Source organism: Streptopelia decaocto, assembly GCF_964273445.1.
Source record: "Streptopelia decaocto genome assembly, chromosome: 1".
Classification (NCBI taxonomy): Eukaryota; Metazoa; Chordata; class Aves; order Columbiformes; family Columbidae; genus Streptopelia; species Streptopelia decaocto.
In genome coordinates this window covers 194656034-194678363 of record NC_138663.1, presented here as the reverse complement: position 1 = coordinate 194678363, position 22330 = coordinate 194656034, and the positions used below count along the sequence as shown (strand labels likewise).

Here is a 22330-nt window from a genome sequence, read left to right as displayed (position 1 = left end):
TGTGCAGGTGTTGGCAAGTTATTAGGTACTGGCTGGTATAATTTTTATATAGTTTATGTATTACTATTAAATTTTATTATCTGAGTTTTATTGGCTTACGAAGATCCTAAAAACATTGAGTCATTGTTATGTTCTCATATTGCATGTAAGCAAAGACTAGAAAGCTTAAGATTTAAATAGAGAAGAATAGATTAAAAAATTGGGTAGTGATACAGCATGCAACCTGAACTGAGTGGAGATACAAACATAATTTTTCACTTTTCAGAGGATTGGATTTGACTCCAAGACAGTTAACTTACTTAGCATGGAGAAGAATGCTTATGTATTTTGAATCATCTGACATGTATCACAGTATCACAGTATGTTTGGGATTGGAAGGGACCTCAGAAGATCATCTAGTCCAATCCCCCTGCTGGAGCAGGAATGCCTGGGTGAGGTCGCACAGGAACATGTCCAGGCGGGTTTTGAATGTCTGCAGAGAAGGAGACTCCACAACCCCCCTGGGCAGCCTGTTCCAGTGTTCTGTTACCCTCACTGAGAAGAAGTTTCTTCTCAAATTTAAGTGGAACCTCTTGTGTTCCAGCTTGATCCCATTACCCCTTGTCCTATCATTGTTTGCCACCGAGAAGAGCCTGGCTCCATCCCCATGGCACTCACCCTTTATATATTTATAAACATTAATAAGGTCCCCCCTTAGTCTCCTCTTCTCCAAACTAAAGAGACCCAGCTCCCTCAGCCTTTCTTCATAAGGGAGGTGCTCCACTCCCTTAATCATCTTGGTTGCCCTACGCTGGACCGTCTCCAGCAGTTCCCTGTCCTTCTTGAACTGAGGGGCCCAGAACTGGACACAATATTCCAGATGTGGTCTCACCAGGGCGGAGTAGAGGGGAAGGAGGACCTCTCTCGATCTACTAACCACCCCCCTTCTAATACACCCCAGGATGCCATTGGCCTTCCTGGCCACAAGGGCACAGTGCTGGCTCATGGTCATCCTGTTGTCCACCAGGACCCCCAGGTCCCTTTCCCCTACACTGCTCTCTAATATGTAATTTCCCAACCTATACTGGAACCTGGGGTTGTTCCTGCCCAGATGCAGGACTCTACACTTGCCCTTGTTAAATTTCATTAGGTTATTCCCCGCCCAACTCTCCAGCCTGTCCAGGTCTCGCTGGATGGCAGCACAGCCTTCTGGCGTGTCAGCCACTCCTCCCAGCTTAGTGTCATCAGCAAACTTGCTGATAGTACACTCTATTCCCTCGTCTAAATCATTAATGAATATATTGAATAATATTGGCCCCAGTACTGACCCCTGAGGCACTCCACTAGATACTGGCCTCCAACTAGAGTCCGCACCATTGACTACCACTCTCTGGCTTCTCTCCTTAAGCCAGTTTGCAACCCACCTCACTACTCTATTTTCTAGACCACACCTCCTCAACTTAGCTGTGAGGATGCTGTGGGAGACTGTGTCAAAGGCTTTACTGAAGTCAAGGTAGACCACATCCACCGCTCTGCCATCATCCATCCACCTGGTTACATTCTCATAAAAGGCGATGAGGTTGGTCAAGCATGACTTACCCTTGGTAAAGCCATGCTGACTGCCCCTAATAACCCTCTTATCCTTGATATGCCTTGAGATGGCACCAAGGATCAGCTGTTCCATTACTTTCCCAGGGACAGAGGTGAGGCTGACTGGTCTATAATTACCCAGGTCCTCCTTCTTGCCCTTTTTGAAGACTGGAGTCACATTTGCTTTCCTCCAATCCTCGGGCACCTCTCCCGTTTCCCAAGACTTGGCAAAGATGATGGAGAGTGGTCCAGCAATGACTTCAGCCAGCTCCCTCAGCACCTGCGGATGCATCCCATCTGGACCCATGGATTTATGGATGTCCAGGCTATTTAACTGCTCCCTAACCTAGTCCTCATCGACTAAAGCAAACTCCTCCATTGACCTGGCTTCATCCGGGTCTCAGGGGTACAGGGCTCCCCAGGACAGCCTCCGGCAGAGTAGACAAAGACGAAGACATTCAGTAATTCTGCCTTCTCTGTATCTTCTGCCACCAGGGCACCCACCCCATTCATCAGTGGGCCTACATTGCCTCTGGTATTAGTTTTATCTGCTATGTATTTGAAAAAGTTCTTTTTGCTGTCCTTGACCCCTCTCGCCAGCTGTAATTCTAAGGAGGCCTTGGCTATCCTAGCTGCCTTCCTACATCCTCTAACAGCAGCCTTATATTCCTCCCAAGTGGCCAGCCCCTGCTTCCATGCCCTGTAAACTCTCCTCTTCTGCTTGAGCATACCCAACAGATCCCTATTCAACCACCTAGGCCTCCTGGCTCCCTTCCTTGACTTCCTACATGTGGGGATGCTCTGATCCTGAGCGTGGAAGAAGCAATCTCTGAATGCAATCCAGTTATCTTGGGCCCCTTTTCCTTCAAGTAGTCTTGCCCATGGGATTTCCCCCAGCAATTGCTTGAAAAGGCCAAAGTTAGCCCTGCTAAAGGCCAGGGTTGCAATTTTACTTGCTATTCTGTTCCTGCCACACAAGATGCTGAACTCCACCATCTCGTGGTCACTGCAACCCACTGTACTAAGCTCTCAACTCCTCTGTTTCCATTGGTTGATGCAATAGGAGAGTGATTTGGAAAAAGTAATAGAAGTTTTACAGTCTAGTTTGCTGAACGTGCAATTCTGGAGAAAGTGTGGAAATACTATCTTTATTAGCATGGTGTAGAGCTTTGAAGTCAAAGGTTGCATTTCTGAAAAGCATTTTATGAGAAAATACTCTTTCTCTGTAGCCTGAAGATTGTTGTTTAGCTACACAATGGAAATAAACCTACAGAGACTCAGAAGAGGCATCTGGTGATACTGGGAGTGAAAGAGGAGGCAGAAAAATCTGCTGAAGGCTGGCAAAGCAGAGCAACTAAAATGGAACCATTCAGGATGGGAGATGTGGTTGGGTCATTAGAGAGCCTGAGAGTGAGATCTCAGAAGTTAAAGAACTTGGTACCATTTGGCCATTGAGGTAGAACTGTAAGTTGAAGATTGAAGGTGAAGCTGGAACTTTATGGGAAAGCTGCCTGAGACCAGGAGCCACGTAAGGGCAGTAGAAGACCAAACGCTGTCAGCCTGCAGGTTGGAGCAGAACAGCAGTCATGGAGCTGTAGTGGCAATGGAATCAGAAATGCTGGTTGCTCCTCACATGATGATACTTCACTGTTTGCTGAAAGGAGAAATGCCTTTGACTTTCCACATGACAAACATGACCTGGAATAAATGGACTCATAAGAGGAAACAGGGATGCTCCAGCCTACCAAAGGAGGTGACGGGCTGATCCAAAAATTGTGACTTTTGGGTGTCACCCAAGGTATTACCTCATGCTTCAGAATCTGAGGCCAGAGTTATGAAAGGCTTGGTGAAGGTGGCATTATGAGTCTTGCTGGAGTCCAAGATGTCCATAAATCTGTGAAGGCCTGCACAACAATGAAGCAGCAGCATTGTGATTGCTTGATTTACTTATAGTTGTCCCAACTTGGCTTTTCCACAATGCAGGTGTGTAGAACTCAAGGCCCTGTGTGATGCCATCAGTGTCACTCATGCAGAGTATCAAAGGAAAAGACTCTGAGAGTGCTTCAGAGACCTTAATCCAAACAGTCTGTGGAGAGCTCACCCCAAATTGATGAGGACCTACTGACCAGCAGAGTTGAGGGTCACTTTACAGAGCAGAAGTACAGTAACTGATCATTCTGCATCCAGAGGAGTATATGATACGGCTGCTCTGAGCTCATGGCTGGTTGCCTGAACAAAGTAGTCACAGTGGCTGGGATTCCCAAAGATCATTCTACCTATATTTTCACTTAGAAAAAAGGAGGCCTGAGGGGTGGATGTCCATTCCTTCAAAGTGTTGTCCCAGAGTAGCTGCTGAGGTCCTAGGACTGAATCAATATTTCTTCCCGCTGCCATTCTTTGCAGTGGGTGTTGTCCGTTGGAGGAATTGAGGGACACTATCATGTCACTCCTAGGTGGCATAAATGAAACATCAGCAAAGCTTCTGTTTGTGTTGTGTTAAACTGATGTTGATGATTGGATCAGTCCCGTGCTACTGTGATTTGTATGAGGCTGATGACGAGACAGCGTGATGAGATAAGAAAGTAGAAATCTGAGGAAGTGGCCTTTTCTTCAGAGCATTTGTAAATGAGCGTGAAGCGTGGATGTGTTGGTCTCTGGACTGGAGTGAACTAACTCAACCGCAGGTGGTAGAAATATAGAGAGCCTCAGTATCAACTGTTCTGATCTCTTTATTTGTTCCTGCTGCACCAAGTTCTTTGTGTGGCTGTAAATTGTTTCTGAGTACTTTTATTGTGTATTCTGCAACAAATGGAGCCCACTGTGCTGAGCAGTTAATGTAGAGCAAAAGTTGAGTGTGGAAGTAGTTGTGAAAGTTGATTGTGTGGCTGTAACTACTTTGCTCAGTGTAACACAAGGCAGATTGTATACCAGCTCAGAATGAACATAACTTTACTTCCAGTGTAGACAAGACCACTTGTTTTATTTCTTTTTTTTCCCCCCACTTAGCTATTGTGAATAATGACTTGCAGCTGAATTAAGAATGATGGTTTCTGTATATTTCATGCAATGTTTTGCTTCAAGCATTTTAATGTGATCCTCTGTGTTATGTATGTTTATGTACATATATTTGTTTATTTACAACATATATACACACTATATCATATATACTTTTTTTTTCAATACATTTGCAGAGTTGCTGATACTGTATGGCCAATTATACCTCAGACCTTCTGGAAAGATTAATAGAGTCTTGGTGGCCAGGATAATTCACACACTTACGAGGGGGTACTGCTTCCAAACTGATGGGTTGAGTTCTGATATGTTCATCTTCTTTTCAAAAGCAATGCAGTGTGCGAGGTATGTTGCAAGTGCTCCTTTTGTATGCTAATACCTACTTTTATAGAATAACTAATTTTAATTATTTTGGATTAGACTTTAGTAATAGCAGGTAATGCTTCTGTAGACATATTTTGTTCTGTCTTTGAACACCAGTTTAATAAATTCTTTAAAGTATTAATAACTTCTGCATTTGTTAGGCAAATAATATTCTGAATATATTTACTTGCTAGTATTCACATTTAAACAATTCATGTGAAATAAAATTATTTCTTCTGGAATTTTGATTGTTTGGTTTATGTTGCAGGAAGGAGAAGAATACTGCTGGCCTGGAACATATTGTTGGAGCAATGAATATCTTCTTCAATAAGTTTGCTGTTGATTGTCGCATACGGATTTGTAAAGTAGGGGAAGAAATTTTGCCTGCAGTGCTTTATATGTGGACTCAGTATAGACCAAAGGATTCCCTGAAGGAATCAATAATTGAGTTATTTCGTCTCCAAGTTCGTATTCATCATCCAAAGGGTGCAAAAACTCAGGGAAAAGGTATAATAAAAAGTCTCCCTGTTGTTTTTTGGTTTTTCCTTTTTTTTTTTTGTCACAGTATATGATTGTTTGAATTATTGTGCCAACTTTCTCAATTTTGATACTGAGTCTTAGAAAAATTAATGGGAGTGATGATTACTTGTCAATAGTTTCATGATACTATTAATAATGAGTGAAAGTGGAAATAAGTTTTCAAATGGTATGCACTAAGAGAATATTAATTGTATTAAGTCCTGTAAAGGTTGATTGCTTTTTATCAAAAGGTGACTTTTAATTACTAAATCAAAACACTTGGGGGAGGGTTAAATAATAGTTTAGATTGCCACATGTATTTGTATCTTACCAGGTTTATTTAAGCCCAGAAGTTACTGCTATGGTCCAAGTCTGACTTACTGTATAAAACTGGTCAGAGAACATCACTCATTAATTGTGTTTGTCTGTCGTGGCCTATTTCAGTTCTACTATCTTTTTTTTTTTTTTTCTCTTTGTCAACAAATGGCAGAGAGTTTATAATTACTCCAAATTTATCCATTGCATTTCATTGTAGTCTTCCCAATTACATAAATAATTGTTTATTAGAAATTTCTTTCCTACCTTGATCACTTATATATGCTGATTGAATTCTCTCTTAACTTTTTTTACTTTTATACTTCATTCATTCTTCATTTTAAGACTTGTTTTGCAGGCCTGCATTTGTTAAGCTTTGTATGCTTTACTCTGATTTTGGTTGTATTTTGTGTTGTGTGGGTAGGTTTACATATTGTATCAAGTGAGTGGTACATGTTATCTTTTAATTGTTTTTGCATGTACAGGTGTATATGACTCACCAAAATGGCAAAGTATCTTACAAAACCTATATGATCTGCTGGTGAACGAAATAAATCTCATCAGTAGTAGAGGAAAGTATTCTTCAGTCTCACGTAATATTGCTATAAAGGAAAATTTGATTGAGTTAATGGCTGATATTTGTCATCAGGTAACTCTTTTATTTAAATATAAAGTCGACTATATACTTACTGTGTTGTTTGCTTTGCTTTATAAAGTAATATGGCTTTAGCCTTTCCTCAAAATCATTTACTGAAGTATTAGTATCTTGTATCTGTGATCTGATGTGTTTAGCTCATAATTTTTTTGCAGTTTAGAAATGTGTGGACTCCGAAAGAATACTGGGTTTCACTGGTGTTACTTATGAGACTGTAAGTGGAGGTTCAGTTATAGTAAAGAATAACAAATAACAATTCTGCTTGCCTCTTAGCGGGCTTTATACGCAGTAAAAAATGGACCAGTTTAGTATGATATTTCAGTTTTCCTGTAAATACTACTTTTTTATTTGTATACTTTTAAATTTCTCTTTATAAAAGGTTTTTACAGAGGATACCAGAGTTCTGGAAATCACCCAGTCGTATGCGGTTACACAAAGAGAGTCCAGTGGTGAAACAGCAGCAAGCAAACGCAGGAGGATTGAACTGGGCTGGGAGGTAATTCGAGGCAACCTGCAAAGATCCCAGGAGGATTTTGATGTCATACCTTGGTAATAACATCTTTACATGAAACAAATATCACTACAGACATATTTTTACATTTAAATGTTCTCCTGAATATGTTGTGCTTTGGAATTAGGTATCTACGCAGGCTGTAATTATATTATCTAAGCACTAAACGTAGATTCTCACAGCATTTGGAAAGTAGTGGGTAGTGTTCTTGGCACTCTTGCTTTAAAAACTTTATATATTTATTTTCTGAAGAAATAACGAGGTCTAGTAAACTGTGTTGTGGTGTGTAAGATATTACTGCCTCCGATTTTCTACCTGTCTTTTGTGCTAGATATTACCAGTCTTTATGTCAGTATTGTGAGTCTGATCCAACTTATGAGTATTAGGTAATTAATGTGAGATTTACTGCTTTCTTAAGCTGGGTGGGTCACAGGACAGCATCCATTAACAGTTTGGCCGTTTTGGACTAGTTCACACAGTGCTGTAATACCTAGCCTGAAAACTGTTCAAGTGCAAGGCCTGGCACCTTAGGCGGGACCTTGATTGAGAGGCATTTTGTTTGACATAAGGGACTTCTGAACTGGAGATGTAGCTACATGTCTTCAGCTGACTGCCAGAGAAGGACTGCGTAGCAGGGAGTCAAGTTGTTGTTGAAAGACCACAGGAAGACTTTTCCAGAACTTACCAGCTGTAGTCCTAAGCCCAAAAATGTTTATTTTTTAGCTAAAATAAATTACACAGGCTATTGTTACTCTTTCTCTCTTTTGGCCTTTTCTTGGAAACTGCTGTACAAGACACCAAAACAGTGTAGCTGCTTGAAAACTGGGTCCTGAGCTGGGGCGGTAGGTTTGTGTGTGTGTGTTTCTTGCTCACAGTATTGAGGCAAAGTGGCTATTTAGGATCCAGTTGAGAAGTTAACTTGCCATTCTGTGTGGAGATAGCAATCTCCAGGAAATCCTGCAAGTACTGTAATTTACTAATTAGAGTAGAGTTGTGACCATTGCTATGAGCAAAACCCTTCCAACTTACCATCTCCAGCTTAACATTTTGTTCATTTGATAGATTTTATTTTTCTTATCTGTAGAGATGTTCTTGTAGTGTTTCCTGTTTATAGAAGTTCACCCTTGAGGTCACTCCCTGGGCCTGAGTGTGTAGCAGACTAGTCCAGAAGAAGGACAAAAATTGTTTTTTTGCATGAAATTTTCTTCCTTTGTGGTCAGGAATAAGTGAAGTCAGCTTGTAAGGAATTAGAAATCGGTGAAGTCAGCCTGTAAGGAATTAGAAATCGGTGAAGTCAGCCTGTAAGGAATTATTAGTGGTAGTAAGACTAGACAAGCAGACTTACAAGTAAAACAGTAGAAATACTGAATCTTTAACCTTTGGTAGTAAACAGATCAGCTCAATACTGGAAAGCATAAATGTGAAATGACAATCAGAGAATTCTTTGTTCGTTTTCTTTTGAAGGTGCAGATTCAGGTATGTTTGATGTTAATTGCTTCACCTGTGTTTTCAAGGTTACAGATTACAGCTCAATTAATATCGAAGTATCCCGTGAGTCTTCCTAGCAGTGAGCTACCTCCCTTACTCAATGTACTTCACCAGTTACTGCCTCATCAGCGCCGAGGAGAAAGAACCCCATACGTGCTGAAGTGTCTTACAAAGGTGGCTTTGTGTCAAAACCAGAAAAATGATTTGAAAAGCACCCACAGGTTGGAGCTCCAGAGAACCTGGGCAAAGATTTGGTCTCTTACCATTCGTAGCGTAAGTTTCCAGCAGATTGAAGTGGAAAGCTTTGGGCTACTTGAAGCTATGATTCAAGGAAACCTTGTTGTGACAGATAAAGAACTCTGGAAGATATTTTCAGGACCTGCATGCAAGCCTTCAAGGTAAAATGGGAAGCAAGAATACTTTGTGTCTGATCTACATTGCTCTTAACCGTGCAACCAAAACCGCTGTATTATTCAAAATAATATGGTGGTTGTGGCTGTGTTTCTAATTAAGAGTGGCCTACATGTGCGTTTTAAGCATTTGAAATGGGCATAAATACATACATAAGTCTGAAAGCAGAGGCAGAAGAGGAGATGCAAGCATCGTCAAATTTAAAATTGACTAGAAATGTAAAATGGGCTAAAAGTTTAAGATCTGTGTGAAAGAGATGCTGATTTTGTGAAGTTAAAAAGTATATTTTCCTCTATAAATATATTCTGATTCTGAAACAGTCTTTAAAACAGACAGGAAATGTCTGTAATAGCCAAAGTGTAGCTTTTGGAAATGCAAAGATCCTAATAAAGGAGTTTTCCAGTATGTGTGCTTATTAACTTGCTTATGAACTTGATGCTCCCTGAGCATGCAGAAATACTGACTTTGCTTTAGAGTGCTGATCAACAAACATCACGTTGTTTCTCAAAAATGCCCTGTGTTCCATTTTTGTTACAGTTCTGCTATATGTTGTTTGTCATATGTGATGTCTACCTACTCAGTGCCAGAAACTTTGGATATAGGGATGGAACAGAATAATGGTGAAAGAAATCTAGGTTCTGTGTTAAAGGAAGCGATAATGAAATGGGTACTGTCCTGCTATTTGGAGGAAGAAATGGAAGAATGTGCAGAGTTGCCTCCTGTGCTCTGCAGGTAAAGTCTTTGTGGCATAACTTTGTATGTAAGCTCACCCTATAACACAGAATAATTGCACAGGGAAAAGTGCATTTGCGGAATTGTATTATGTTAATGCTTTGGTAGAGTTTATAGAGTTTTTAAGCTTACTGTAGAATGTCATTGTGGGGATGTAATTTAGTTATCTGTCCATAGCACAGCAGATACGTGAACTATGTGTTAGAAACCTAAAGTGAAAACTTAAGCTTCTTTGAAGATAAACCGTTATCTGTTTAATTTTTGGGTGTGCTTCAGGAATCCAAATAGCTTGTCTGATTGCAAGAAAATACAAAACAATTTTCTTTTTTTACAGTGATTTTCCTCATCTTATGTTACAAAAAATACTTGTGAGCCTTACAATGAAGAACTGTAGAGCTGCCATGATTTTTTTCCAAAATGATGCTAAATGGTATGTTTTTACATCAATCATTATAGATACTTAAGCTTCTTGTATTTGTCATTTTAGCGAGCAGAGATAATGAAATGCTTAATTCCTCAAGCTCTTTCACATCCTCTTGTGGAACATCTTTCAGACCCCATAAAATAACAGCACTTCTGCAATTTGTTAAGATGCTTTAAGCAGATGTTAAAATAGTCTTGCTGACAGAGTCGAAGCTTCAGGTACTGAACAAAATACCTAATGAGTCATATGTGTATCATCTCACTTCAGCAAAACAGCTAAATATTTGGCTTTTTATCCATAAGTAGGTTAGATATTGTTAAGTCATTAAAATTTTCAAATAATTTGTAATTTTATACAAATATTTATTCATGCCTTTTAACATTACCTTCCATTCTAAAGGAAGCATATATCTTAATTTTCTTGAAGACAGATAGTAAGTAGAAAGTTGGCTAGATGCTTGCTGTCCACGTGTCCTCATGCCACTCCACCTACATTTGTGACCCCAGCCGTATGTTGCTTGAGTCTGTAGGAGTCACTCTCTGAATGCTGTTCTTTCACTGATGCATATGTTCAAGCTCTTGTACTATATCCATTTTTCTCTTAATGAAACTAAAACATGTATAACTTGTTCTGATGGAAGATAAGACTTTAGAAGTTAAAAGTGCTAGTTTCAGGGGTTTTGTGAATTTCTGCTCCAGTTGTGTAAAGCAAGTTGAACTCAGCCATCTTAACACAAAACAGATGCTTCTATATGAGCTACAGTAGAATGTATGCAGTTGTCAAGCATTGGAACAGGCTGCCCGGGGAAGTAGTGGAGTGACCATCCCTGGAGGTGTTTAAAAGGTGTTTAGATGAGGTTCTTAGGAACATGGATTAGCGTTAGGTTAGGTTATGGTTGGACTTGATGATCCGGAAGGTCTCTTCCAAGTGAATGATTCTATGATTCTATTCTATGATTCTAAGTGTGTGCAGGCTTCGTTCTTCTTTGCAGTTTCTTCAGAGCTAAAGTAAGAGTATCCATTCCACAGTGAAATTCACCTTAGAAATTAAAGATCAACCAGAGTTTGGAAGCACGAAAGGATAAAATGTTTATTGTGCTTTTGTTTATTTCTTGCATTTAAATAATAGTTTTAAAGACTTGTAAGTCATATACTGGCTGCTAAAGTAAAAACGATGTCTCTTCTTCAAGTGTGCACCACTTGCAAGGGAAAGAAGACAACCATTTTTCTGATATTGAAGAGCTGTATCTGCAGACTACGTTTGATGAAATGGATGTTTTCACTAAATTTGCAGTAAATGTTACAGATAAAAATGTGACTCGTTCAAGACTTGCCATCAACCAAAATCTTAGGGAAACTTTGGAGCATTGTCTTTTAGCGATGTCAGAAAAGCTTTTAAGCAGCTATGCTCCCAAGGTAAGTTAGAAATTACTGTTACGTCCTTACATTTATGCTCCCAACCATATATTGTCAGGGCAAAGTATACAGATTTTCATTGCATTTGCTGATAAAAATGAGCTGCAAGCAGTTGAAAAACTATATCCAATAATATGAAATAGAGAAGTCTCTATTTACATCATTAGCAAAATATCCAGTTTTCATAATTATGTGGGAATATGTACAAGCTGTATAGAAGTGGAAGTGTGTGCAGAGTTGCCACATAAATTGCTGTTATGATGCTTTTTGTTATGTTGGTTTCAATTTCTCTGGACCTATAATGCCTTAAGCTCTTGCCAGTTTTCAGCCAAGTTAACCTGAGGCATAGAAGTCTCAAATTGTTAGGTTTTGTAAAAAGAGACAACTGTGTAAAGGAGCAATGGTAAAATAAGCTGCATATACAGACTATATTTAAAAAGAGCACAGCCCATGCTGAAGGGAACCGATTATCCCCCTCTACTCAGAGACACGTGAAATGCTGCATCCAGTTCTGGGCCTCCCAGTATGGGACAGACGTTCAGTGCATCTGGTGGAGGCCCCTGGGATTGCAGGGGCTTGTTCAGACTGCAGCAGAGGTGGCTTTGGGTGCCCTGACAGGATTTGGGAAGCCTACCAGTGCCTATGAGATTGCCTACAAGACAGAGCCAGACTCTTCACAGGGGTGCATTGCAGGAAGATGAGAGACAAGAGGCAGAGTCAAGAGAAGTTCACACTGGATCCAAGGAGAATTTCATCTCCGTGGGGACAGTGATGCGGTGGCACAGGTTGCCCTGCCTGAGAGGTTGTGCAGTCTTCACGCTTGGAGGTTTTCAAGACCTGAGTAACCTGGTTTGACCTCAGAGCTGACCTGCTGTGAGCAGGTTGGACCGGAGACTCGCTGAGGTCCCTTCCAGCCTGAATCATCCTGTGATCCCATTTGTATCTTCCACTTGTTGGAACACCACAGAATCTCTCCTTTGGAGAGAAATCTTGACTTGTAGAGGAAGAGACACCACATAATGGTTAGAAGTTTGTGAAAACAAAAGCAGCAGGCTTTTCAAACTTCCAGTTCCTTTGAGAGGCAAGCTTTGGTGTTAATGTAGTGGTGTGCCTTCCTTGCAATTCACTGCTGAGGTCCTGTAATATTTGGGGAGCCAAAAGTAACAAGGTGCTGGCGACTGGGAGCTGTAAAACTTAACCCTGTTTTTGCATGTGTGACAATGGCACGTATGCATAAGTTTTCCCATTGTTTTTATAGACAACTGCTTTTCAAGAATGTGATAGGAATCCTTTTTGGTGTCTCTGAGAAAGTAAGAAACAGTTGTCTGCTCTTTTGCCTCCTTTGATCCAAATAATTTAGACAGATGAAAAGAGATCTCTAGAGTGCTCCTGCACTAAGTTTGCACACATTAACAACCATGTATGCTGTTTGTTTGTTGACACAGTTGCTACGAAGAAGCAACTTACAAATTTACTAAGATCAGAAGAGACAGCAGTAGGAATGTGATGTAGTTCCTGACCTGCTCATGCTGTCTCTTGTCTTGGCATGAGGTAAAATAGATGAAACAGAGCACTTGGGAAGAGCTGGAACTATTGCTGCGATGGAATGTAAGGAGAGGGAGAATTTGAAGTCTTGTAAAGGAAGGAAGCATAAGGGCCATGGGACATACAGATAATATTATAACAGGGAAAGCCAAAAAAGGACATGTGAGACAAGTGCAATGCAAAACATTAGGATGCAAATATTTTCTAATTTTGGTGAAATCTGCCTATAAAAGTGTTTTTAAAAGACTGTGTTCTGTATTCTATATTTTAGTGGAAAAGTTTAATGATAAACCACTGGTATTTATAGTGTGTGTTTGATTTAGTCTAAGGTTGTTGCTGCAGAACATCTTGTCCGATGTGTCAGTCTCTTGATTGGTGTTCTTGGTTGCTATTGCTACACTGGCATATTCAAAGAAGAGGATGCCTGTAAATCAGAATTGTTCCAGAAAGCTAAGGTAGGCAGCAATGTGTTTGGGAGCTGTTAAAAATGAAATAAACCATTAAATCTAAAATAATTTCTGAAAATCTATTCATATTGATATATTTTCCGAGCATGAATTTTCCATTGGATTCTGCTTAAAAAAAGGCAGTTGAGTGTGATTTAAGTATGTTAATGCTGCTGCTGGAAGAGAGGAGTCACTGTGAAATTCTGTCAGCACATCAATGCATGTTTCGCAGTGGAGAATTTTCTAAATATTTGTTCATTTCTGAGTCACCCCTTCTACAAAAGTAATATAATCATGGACATGTGGACAAACAGCTACTTAGAGGATAACAAGTCCTTTCATTTATACATGTTTTATGTAGGAATTTGTTAAGGTCATTTGATGGTTTAAACCAGTATGAAGGCAGCTACTATTGTTATTACCACTACTACTATTTGAGGTGATTTCTTACCTAAATATGGAAGCCCAGAACTTACACATTATGGAGAGATGCTATGTTTTCCTTTTGCAATGAAGATACTAATGTTTTAGGCAGGTCTAGTCCATCTTTTTGTCATTTCTGGAGCAGAATGAGTCAAACAAAAATGAAAGAAAAAAAAAAGAAGTCCATAGTCATTGATGTACGCTATAAATATCAAAGCTTTATGAATGAGAATGTCTGAATGAGTATAAATGAGAATCATGTCCCTTTGTCTCTGTGTGTATGCTGTGTATGTGCCAATATATAAAGGAATTTAACAGAGGTATTTTGTGTTGTATTTTTATTTAGTCTCTTCTTCATTATGCTGGAGAAAGCATTTCTCAGTCTAAAAACAAACTAAATGAAGATGCCCAGGTCAACTCATTAAGGACTTTGATAACTCAGTGTACAAAATGTTTATGCAATTGTACCAAGGTAAAGTTTATAAATGAATTTATATTTCTTTATTCATTAAAGAGATCACAAAGTTGAATGCTGTATATATAGTACCTGAAAAAAATTAACCTATCTGTATATCTTGCCTTCTTACAGAACAGTGCTAATAAGATGCAGTCTAATATATTCCTGCGTTTGTTGACATCAAAATTTATGGATGATCTCGTAGATATTTGCAAAAATCTGGTAAGTACCTTCTGTCTGTTTTTAAATGCAGTGCTCATCTACGAGAGGATTGTTTTTACAGTATAATAGTTTGGAGGCAAACCAAATTAGATACTTCTTACAAGAAAAAAAAAAAAAATCAAAATACATTGAGTTTTATAGAGAATTCCGAACTGGAAACATTTCTGTTTAGCATTTGGACACAGGCATAGGGGGGAAAATGAAAGCAGATGGATAACACTTGACCAAAGTCAGCAGGCCAGCTCACATTAAAAAAAAATATGTTATTTTTGGAAATTTTTTAATACTGTATTAGAGTAAAAGTATACACAGGTTTTCTGCCATAGCAAGAATGTCCATAACACATTATATTGAGCTATAGTGCACTTGTAAAGTTTTAAAAGCTTCTATTTTTTGTAGTTCAATGGACTTACCTGACTTGAAACAGTTTAAGGATGTTTATTATATAGATATTAAATCTTCTAACTGTAAATTACTCTCCTTTTTCACTGGGAAGAAGTAATCGATGTAGATGACTGTTTAGCACAGCTCCTAAAACTTCTCTTTTTGGCAGATTGTCCTGTAGTCAGGCCTAGGTGGGCAAAATCCTTTGTTTTTTTCAGGTGAGAAGAAGCTGAGAGTGTTACCTTCTGTCCATTTGTCATCTGGTAGGGAAAGTAGTGGTTACTGTGCCCTCAGAAAGGTCATATGCCTTCCTTTCAATTCTTTGTAGTTCTGAAGTATAGTGAGAAGTCTGTGAGCCTTGTAGAGATAATTGTATTTCAAATACTGACAATGTCCTTGGCACCATGTAAAACACAGAGGCTAATATCTGTCTTAGGAAGCTTGTGTCCTAAAGAGAATAGTTCAAATCAGACAATTAATGTGTGTAGAAGACAGGTTTATCACAAAGTTTTAAATTCATCAGTTCAGTGTAGCTCTTATTGTCTTCACCCATTCTAGTTCACTGGGAAGCTGCCAGTGTCTTTCCTTGTCTTACACCTGTGATGTTTCTCATGTCCTTAAAAGCCAACTTTAAAAGAATGTGGTGTTTTTGTCAGATGGTGTTTACTGGTAAACCAAGTGAACTGGGAGAAGTGGATCTAACGGGGAATGATCCTGAGGAGAGTATAATGGAAGTAGATAACCAGCTATCTGATGATCTGTTTGATGATCATACAGTGACTGACATCAATGATACAAATGAATATGGTGAGATGCAAAATGTAACAGGTAAGTCTTGTCTGTGTTCAACACTATTTGCAAAAGCTTGTTTTTACAGATTGCTCTTTGCTTGGACGAGTGAGATCTAAAATTGTGTTGCTTCGCTAACAGTAGAACCAGCTACTTTATAAACAATAATTCTTTTGTGCTTCATTAGTGTTTTAAATATGTTAATGAAGTGTTCTTGCTCATTTGGAAAAGATAAGTTTATTTTTTATTTTATAAATGGTAAAATGCAAGCAGAGAAGCTAGCTGACTTGTTCAAAGTCAGGCAGAAATAGGAAACTAGAAAATGTGTCTGTAGGAATTCTGTCTCTGTCATTAGACTGTGATTCATTTTCTTAAAAGTAGTCCTATTTAACTTTTGTCCTTTTCCTGGTCGCTAATTCTGGAAAAGGTCAGCTTTCTTATATCTCTGGGCCTGCAGAGGGACAGGAGCATGAATCCGTCGGTTTATTCCTGTTAGGAGCTACAAGTGCTGATGTTCTCTTTCAGTTTAGATTCTTTATAAAAATGGTGTGTATCTTAGCTTGTAATCAGGACTATGTCTTCTGTTTCTTATTGAATGAGAAGGAAATCAGTGTGTTATATTAATTCTACAAAGAGCAGCTGGTCTGTTTTCCCCATCGTGTTGAATAAGTGTCTTAGAAGAATGTTCTCCAACCATCCGATAAATAATTCTAATAAATAAAGTCTATGATTACAGAAAGTTACAAGAGTTCTAAATGTGACAGAAAAATCGCATTTGTAATTATTTTGCTTAGGTTATAATTGACGTTTCAATGAGGATATTATCGTAGTAGTGATTTTGTCATTATTTCAATTTCAGCTTTGAATCCATGTATCCTAAATTATAGTTAACAACCCAAAAGAGCACAGCTGCAGATGGTTCCACTGAGTTCATTTTAACCTTGATGGAGAAATCAGCCATATGTATGGGCACATAAAAATTAAAGCTTCTGTTTTAGAGAAGGTCTTTGTAGAAGTAGGAAACACTCAAGAAGCTGTTACTGCTGCAGAACTGCTCAGTAACAAATAAACTTAAAGATTGATAGTGCTCTATCTGTTCTGAGAACTTCAATAATTTTTGTAAAGACCTGAAATGTTACCCATTTTTTTATTGTCCTTGAAGAAGCATTTCTTACATGAAAGTCTTGTTTTCAGGTCCTTTGAGCCCATTAGCTGAAGAACAGTTGACAAAGCAGGATTTACTTCTCCTTGAAATTCTGAGGTGCTTGTGTATTTGTGTAACTACAGTCCAAATTCAGCCCGTGAGCTTCCGAGCCTCTGATATACGCAGGAAACTGTTGACACTTACTGATGGCAGCATCTTTGATATTACTAAGCCCTTGCATCTGCACATGGTGAGTGTGAGCTTTTTTTACAGCAGACCCACCTCTGTATTTGTACTGGTTTTAAATTGGTAAATTCTTGTCAGTTCCCTGAGAAGACATTAAAATGGTTACCTTTAGTGTTTTGAAATGTGTGGTGGTTGAGGAATGAGCAGTTTAGAATTTGTAAGCCAGAAAATAAAGAGTTGAGGAGTATAAACATCTTACCTTTATCATTTTTTGTTAAATAGCTAGAAATGGTCTCTGTAGTAGATTAGGATCTGTGTTTTAATTTACAAAATAAATAATTTCAACTGCCAATACTGAAAATTTAATGAGCCATGTTTCTGTGTGACAGTCTTTGCGTGAAAAGTTGGTCAGAGTCGAACATGTAAGAGCTGACAATAAGTATCCTTGCTGTGTGATTTCATGTAAGAGTTACTGAAAGTGTTTTATATTTTTTCTTTTTGTCTACATGTTTTCTTAAGTATTATTTTCCATTTTGGTTCCTTTTTTTTTTCTTTTTCATTCCTCAGTACTTGGTCCTTTTGAAGGAGCTCCCTAGTGAAGAACACATCTTGCCTGAAGACGAAGTTCTTATGCTTCTTAGGCCTCTTTCGTAAGATAGGAACTATTCGGCATATATTATAGCTATTTTAATTCAACAGCTAGAGGATTTGGGGGCTGTTTTGTGTTTCAAGATATTTTTTTCTTTCTTTCACAGAGCTGTGTGTTCTTTGTACCGTCGAGATCAAGAAGTTTGTAAAGTAATTCTAAGTAATTTGCTCCCTGTAGCAGTAGGGTTGGCCCAGACCCACGCACATGCTGAAGAGACAGGGGATGCCCAAGGACAATTTTTGACAGTTGTTAGAGCCTTTTGGTAGGTTTTATCTATTTAATGCAGAAGTCCGTTCGGCTTGAAATTTTTAACTCTGGTATCAGTGTGAAGACTGTAGTGCTGTTGTGTGTCTTGACATTGGTATCCTATGATATCATTTAACTTTCCAGATTTTCTGTGTTGTGTTATATTTGTAGCAAAGAATTATGTCATCCTTAAGATAATATTAGAAAAATAATGCTACTGTTGTGTATTAATAATTGTTCTCTGAATTGCATCAGTAATTATAACAAGTGATAACTTCAGCAACCAAAAATGAATATCATTTACAATTGTAGATTACTAATTAAAATTCTCCCAAACATGCCTGTTGAGCACAAATAATGAAGTGTGAGCAGCAGAAACTAACCTGTTAGACTTTTTCTCAAAATGGTTGGCAACTTTTTCCTTTATTCAGATCTTCCTTATTTTAGGTATTTAGCTCAAGAAGGGAAATGCACAGCATCAGTGAGAGTGGCCCTTTTAAACTGCATGAAAGCCGTGCTTGAGGTAATCCCAGATTTTCTGATGTTCATTAGCATGTTATGTATATACCTAAGGTGTACTTAAAACCGGTATCTGAAGATCTTTTGCATACATCAGTGTATATTCTTCTGTATATTTTAAACAACAACATTAACTTTTCTTCAGGCTGATCCTCATTGCAAGTGGGTGATGCTTAATGTGGGAAATGAAGATCTGCCTGTGAGTGATGCTTTCCCACATTTTCTCGCAGATAGTCACCATCAAGTTCGCATTCTTGCTGCAAAGTCGATTACCAGGTGATAATGTAGACCTTTTTTCTGTTTATAAGAATAGCACTTAATTTCACTTAACTGGGTGTTACTTCTGCTACTGTATAGCTGCTCTTTTCAGTACTTCTGAGGCTTTAATGTGGATGGAATATAAAAGCCTACCAAGTTACTTTGGTTAAGGTGTTCAAACTTTGTTTACATTTCAAGTATTCTGTGGTGTGAGAGACATAAATATAAAGAGGTATAAACATTATATACATATAAAGCTATATATGATAGCAAATTTTGCACTAAATTTATTATACAAGACTTGAATAGGAAATAGTGGTTTGTCGTCTAGAAATAGTTGATGTACATTATGTAGCATGAAAACCTTTTCAGATAATCTTGTGTTATGAATGAGCTATATAGTTCTTTCTCTACACATCAAAAAGCGTTTAATTGACCTGGAATAAGAGTAGAGGAGGGGCATTCGAAAGTATGAAACACTTTATGCAAAGCTGTTGATGGCATAAAATGGAGCCCTTCAGCACAAAAGGAGTTGAATTGCAGGCAGTATAGCATAACTCTGCAAAAACTGGAGCAGAACAAAGTGAAGATTGACGGCCCTTTCCAGTTTAAAGACATGGGGACATTAAGTGAAGCTAACAGGTTGAAAATTATAAGAAAATATGGTTTACTTTGTACAACGTATCTTGAGTGTTATGCTACTACCTTCAAGTGTCTGGATGTTTACAGGGGTTCAGAAAGCAACAAATTCACGGAAGAGGAAATCATTAAAGGATACTAAATACAATCGCCGCTTCTAACTCATGATCTATCTAGGTCATCTGTGGTCAAATGTTATATTCAAAGAACTATTATGCATACAAAACAAATGTGGTGATCTTTCTGAAGTATCTGCTAATAATCACTCAGAAATGGCTAGAGTAACATTTGCTTTAATCCACTGTGATGTTCCCATTTTTGTTACAAAGAGTGGGTTGGGCTTTTGCCTACCAAAAATAAATGATTTGAGAAACTGTTTTTACATGTACATCTGTTCAATAAATATATTCCCAAAGAACTTTATGACATGAAGTGTTCCATTGTGGTGGACAACTGAAGTTTGGCTTCTGGCACTGGCAAAGATTGGGAAACTTGTGTGTGTTTTCAGGCCATTCTCCACCATTTATCCCCAACAGATATTTGTAGTGTTCTTGATAATGTTTGAGGGAGAAGAAGGAAAGACTGCTGTACAAAAAGTTAAGAAGAAAATAATAACATTCATAAAATCAGAATATTTTTATTAGATACACACAATATGCAGTAATTCTTTAGACTAAATTTTATGCTAATAATTATTGTTCTTCTTTTGAAGTTTATTTCAAGATATGAAACAGAGAGATTCTTCTGGAATGTCAAAACCCCTTCCCTCGAAGCTCCAGCAGAAGGCTTTTGAGAACGCCTATCTCAGAGTTCAGGAAGGAATGAGAAATCTGGTACCAACATCTAGTAATTAGTTTTGTCTAGATTTCATTTTATGAATAAGATGATTTATTTAAATGATCACATTTAATTTCCTAGAATATTAATTCTTCTGGACTTCTGTTAATCTGAGGTGGTGAAACAAGGTCGTGTTTAGGAAATTCCTTACATATCCAGTCAGTCACATTTTCGCCCACATTAGAAGTTTGTAAAACTTTTCACTGGATGTTCCAGATTGGTTTTCTGTATCATACTATTTGTTGTTGCGGGTTTCAGTACTGTAACATTTAAGAATCAAAGAAAAATGGAGCCTCAGTAATCCAGACAACATATAAATAGTGAATAAGAGGCATTGTAAATTCAAATTATGTGTTTACGTAGTATAAAAACAGATTTGTGAGATTCAGTAAGATCATGTTTCCAGTCGTATTAGAGCAGTGCTTTTCAAAAAAACAGAATTTGCTTTACAAATTCAACTGTTCAGAAGAAACTTCAAGTGAAGAAAAAGTTTTCCTTGCAATGGTTTATATTACTGTGGAATTTCTTTATTCATTTTTCTATTGGTATCTTTCACTTTTCCTCCCTCCTTACTACCATGCTAAGTCATCTTCATCATCTACATTTCCTGTTTTTTGCTGTGATGCTATCATCTATCTGCATGTCACTTCTGCTGCATTTTCTCTGTTCCCTTTGCCTGCTGTGTCGTAGCCTCACTGCAGAGGCTTCATCTCTGTCATCTTATTTCCTCTCTCTGTACTTTCAGCTCCAGCTCTTAGTCATCTCATTTCTCTGTTGCCTTCTCTCGCTGTTCTGTCACCTCAGCTTGCTGTTGTCTATTAGCTTCTGCCCTTCCATTGGGGTTTCTTGTATAACTTTTATTCAGTATTCACCACTTGTCAACAACGTGCCTTAATAGGGGAACAACTGCAGTTCTTTCCTGTATGCATCAGGGAAGGGCAAAAAGGAGATTTGTCTTCTCAGTGCCTCCATAATTTCTCTGTTAAGTGCATTGCCTTTGTTTAAACTGCTCATATTTCAACATGAACTGGAGTGTGTGAGCTACTGGCATGTGGGGGCTAGTAACTTGTGGTTGAGTGGAGCAGGCAGCTGGGGGAATAAATTTTTAAGCAACTGAAGCAAGATTTCCAGCAGTATTTATGTCGGTGCCCTCAATTTTAAATTATTTATACTAATTTATTAATGAGGGGATCGCTTCAACAGGCTATTTGTACAAAAAGTTCTTCATTATTTCTTATTGAAGGTCAGGGGTGATGCAAGTCCTGAAGATCTTTTGGACAAACAGTGTAATGGAAAAGCGGTTTTGCTGATGCTCATAGCCATGATTCTGTGCTGCAGTCCAGTCTGTGAAAAGCAAGCTTTGTTTGCTGTGTGCCAGTCTGTGAAAGAGAATGAATTAGAAACTCACCTTGTGAAAAAGGCAAGTATAAAATTCCATTTTATATTTAGGCTGTGAATTAAGTTTAGTTTAAAACCGGAACAGGACAAAATGCTTTTGTCAGTTTTGAAAGTTATTAAATTTTATAAAAGTGTGACTGATGTGGGGCATAAATACCTGAATGTGTAATTATATTTAATGATCTACATAGAAATAATGACATCATAAAAGGCAATTTTAATGGCAAATCTTGTCTATTAAAAGCACAGATCTCAAATAAAAAAATACAAAAACTATACATTTATTATTTATATAAATACATTTATTATTTATATAAATACATTTATTATTTATATGCAAGTATATTATTTATATAAAAGTGTGTTATTAGTATAAAAGTATATTACTTATATAAAAGTATACACTGAAGATTGCAGATCTCATTTAAAAAATCTTTGTACACAGTGGAAGTAAAGCGAGTTTCCTAATGTGGAAAACATGTAAAATAAATGCTAAGTATTGGAAGATGGTATGTGTCTTGTGGACTTGAATTTTGAAGTTCACAAGGGCATAGTGAAATAATTGCTGTTTCTAATGCAGCCTTTCATGCCAGTCATTTTTTTAGTGTGTTTGTTCTCTCCTTTTTATCCTTTCTTTTTGTTTGTTGCCTCTTATTTTTACACACAGTCTCTACCTCACAAAATGTGTACTGGCTGTCATTTATTTGCCTACCACCTCATATGGGGTAGTTGTAGTTCCTTGATTGCACTCTTGAGATACGGCAGTACAAATCA

The 22330-nt window shown here is 38.0% G+C and overlaps 1 protein-coding gene across 1 annotated transcript in view; it reads left to right on the top strand.

The window, feature by feature from the left end:
- ATM (ATM serine/threonine kinase) overlaps positions 1-22330 on the top strand; it is a 68897-nt gene that overhangs the window by 4843 nt on the left and 41724 nt on the right. The window contains exons 6-24 of the mRNA XM_082068109.1: positions 4761-4926; positions 5213-5451; positions 6264-6427; positions 6813-6982; positions 8459-8830; positions 9381-9575; positions 9910-10005; positions 11189-11414; positions 13283-13414; positions 14175-14300; positions 14418-14507; positions 15548-15719; positions 16968-17074; positions 17578-17660; positions 17766-17921; positions 18353-18428; positions 18570-18700; positions 20034-20154; positions 21402-21578. Of these exons, the coding sequence (XP_081924235.1) occupies positions 4761-4926; positions 5213-5451; positions 6264-6427; positions 6813-6982; positions 8459-8830; positions 9381-9575; positions 9910-10005; positions 11189-11414; positions 13283-13414; positions 14175-14300; positions 14418-14507; positions 15548-15719; positions 16968-17074; positions 17578-17660; positions 17766-17921; positions 18353-18428; positions 18570-18700; positions 20034-20154; positions 21402-21578 (2999 nt within the window). The remainder of the gene's footprint in view (positions 1-4760; positions 4927-5212; positions 5452-6263; positions 6428-6812; positions 6983-8458; positions 8831-9380; positions 9576-9909; positions 10006-11188; positions 11415-13282; positions 13415-14174; positions 14301-14417; positions 14508-15547; positions 15720-16967; positions 17075-17577; positions 17661-17765; positions 17922-18352; positions 18429-18569; positions 18701-20033; positions 20155-21401; positions 21579-22330) is intronic.